The sequence below is a fragment of the Cynara cardunculus genome, assembly GCF_001531365.2.
Source record: "Cynara cardunculus var. scolymus isolate 2C chromosome LG 13, CcrdV1, whole genome shotgun sequence".
Taxonomy (NCBI): Eukaryota; Viridiplantae; Streptophyta; class Magnoliopsida; order Asterales; family Asteraceae; genus Cynara; species Cynara cardunculus.
In genome coordinates, this window is record NC_037540.1 from 38,762,772 (window position 1) to 38,764,040 (window position 1,269).

Here is a 1,269-nt window from a genome sequence, read left to right on the forward strand (position 1 = left end):
CATTTCCACACACTAGTATTGCCTAAGTGCAATCTTGAAGAGACCTAACACAAGTTCTAGAGTGAGATGAACATGGAAGATGCAATGCACACAAAAATGAAACGGGATCGAAAATAGTGTTCGACCATGGCTCAAAAGCTCACGGGTTCATTTTGTCTATAAAATTAGCAAGCCTCATAAAAGTAATCTCAAATGTGCTAATCACGACTAACAAGTAAGTCATACAATCGTTCATGCTATGGTGTTTATGWMATTGAAAATCAAGAAAATCGTCACTCATGCAATTCATTTAACAAATGCCCAAAATCAAGCCAAAAGTTCAAAAAAATTAGCCCTTTCTAACACACTCTTGCACATTAAAAATCAAGAATTTCCCATTTAAAAAGAACAATAATTCCCTCCCCACACTTGAACCATATATTGTCCTCAATGTATGCATTCATTGGCATAGTCTAAAACATTAAAAAGCAAAGGGAACTAGAAAACTCCCCTGAATATGTAGACTTGTGCCCAATACACGGTCCAAGCGGGTGGTAAAAGCCTCTTTGTAATCGCGGGGGGGGGGTGTTGAACGTCAATACTCACAAGAATGCCAACCTGGGAAAGCAACTCATCAATCTCGAAAGACAACTAAAACTAAAACTAACTAATACTAGAACGGAAAATAAAGCAATAAAAATTGGGTTGCCTCCCAATCAGCGCCTTTCTTTAATGTCTTTGGCTAGACACTACCGAAACTAACTAACAACGGGCGGTGGCTCAAGAGCCATAACATCAATGTCCGTAGACTGAAAACCTTCATAAAAAGGTTTCAGTCTATGCCCGTTCACCTTAAACGACTTACACGTTTTCGGGCTTTCAATATCGACTGCTCCATGAGCATAAACCTTAACAACTATAAAAGGACCAACCCACCTTGATCTAAGCTTACCGGAAAATAGTTTTAGGCGTGAATGAAAAAGTAAAACCTTTTGCCCGACCACAAACTCTTTCTGGGAGATTAGCTTGTCGTGAAAAGCTTTGGTCCGCTCTTTGTAAATCTTGGAGCTCTCATATGCATCATTTCTGATTTCCTCCAATTCTTGCAACTGCAACTTCCTTTGAACTCCCGCATCATCTAGCCRCATATTACATTTCTTGACAGCCCAATAAGACCTGTGCTCTAATTCAACAGGCAGATGACATGGTTTACCATAAACTAACCAAAAAGGGGACATACCTATAGGTGTCTTGTAGGCCGTACGGTAGGCCCACAAAGCATCGTTCAAA

General features: G+C 39.9%; 1 protein-coding gene across 1 annotated transcript in view; it reads right to left on the minus strand.

Annotated features, from left to right (window-relative positions):
* Positions 1–737: 737 nt before the first annotated feature.
* LOC112525034 overlaps positions 738–1,269 on the minus strand; it is a 3,994-nt gene continuing 3,462 nt past the window's right edge. Inside the window, exon 2 of the mRNA XM_025134976.1 lies at positions 738–1,162. Within this exon, the coding sequence (XP_024990744.1) occupies positions 738–1,162 (425 nt within the window). The remainder of the gene's footprint in view (positions 1,163–1,269) is intronic.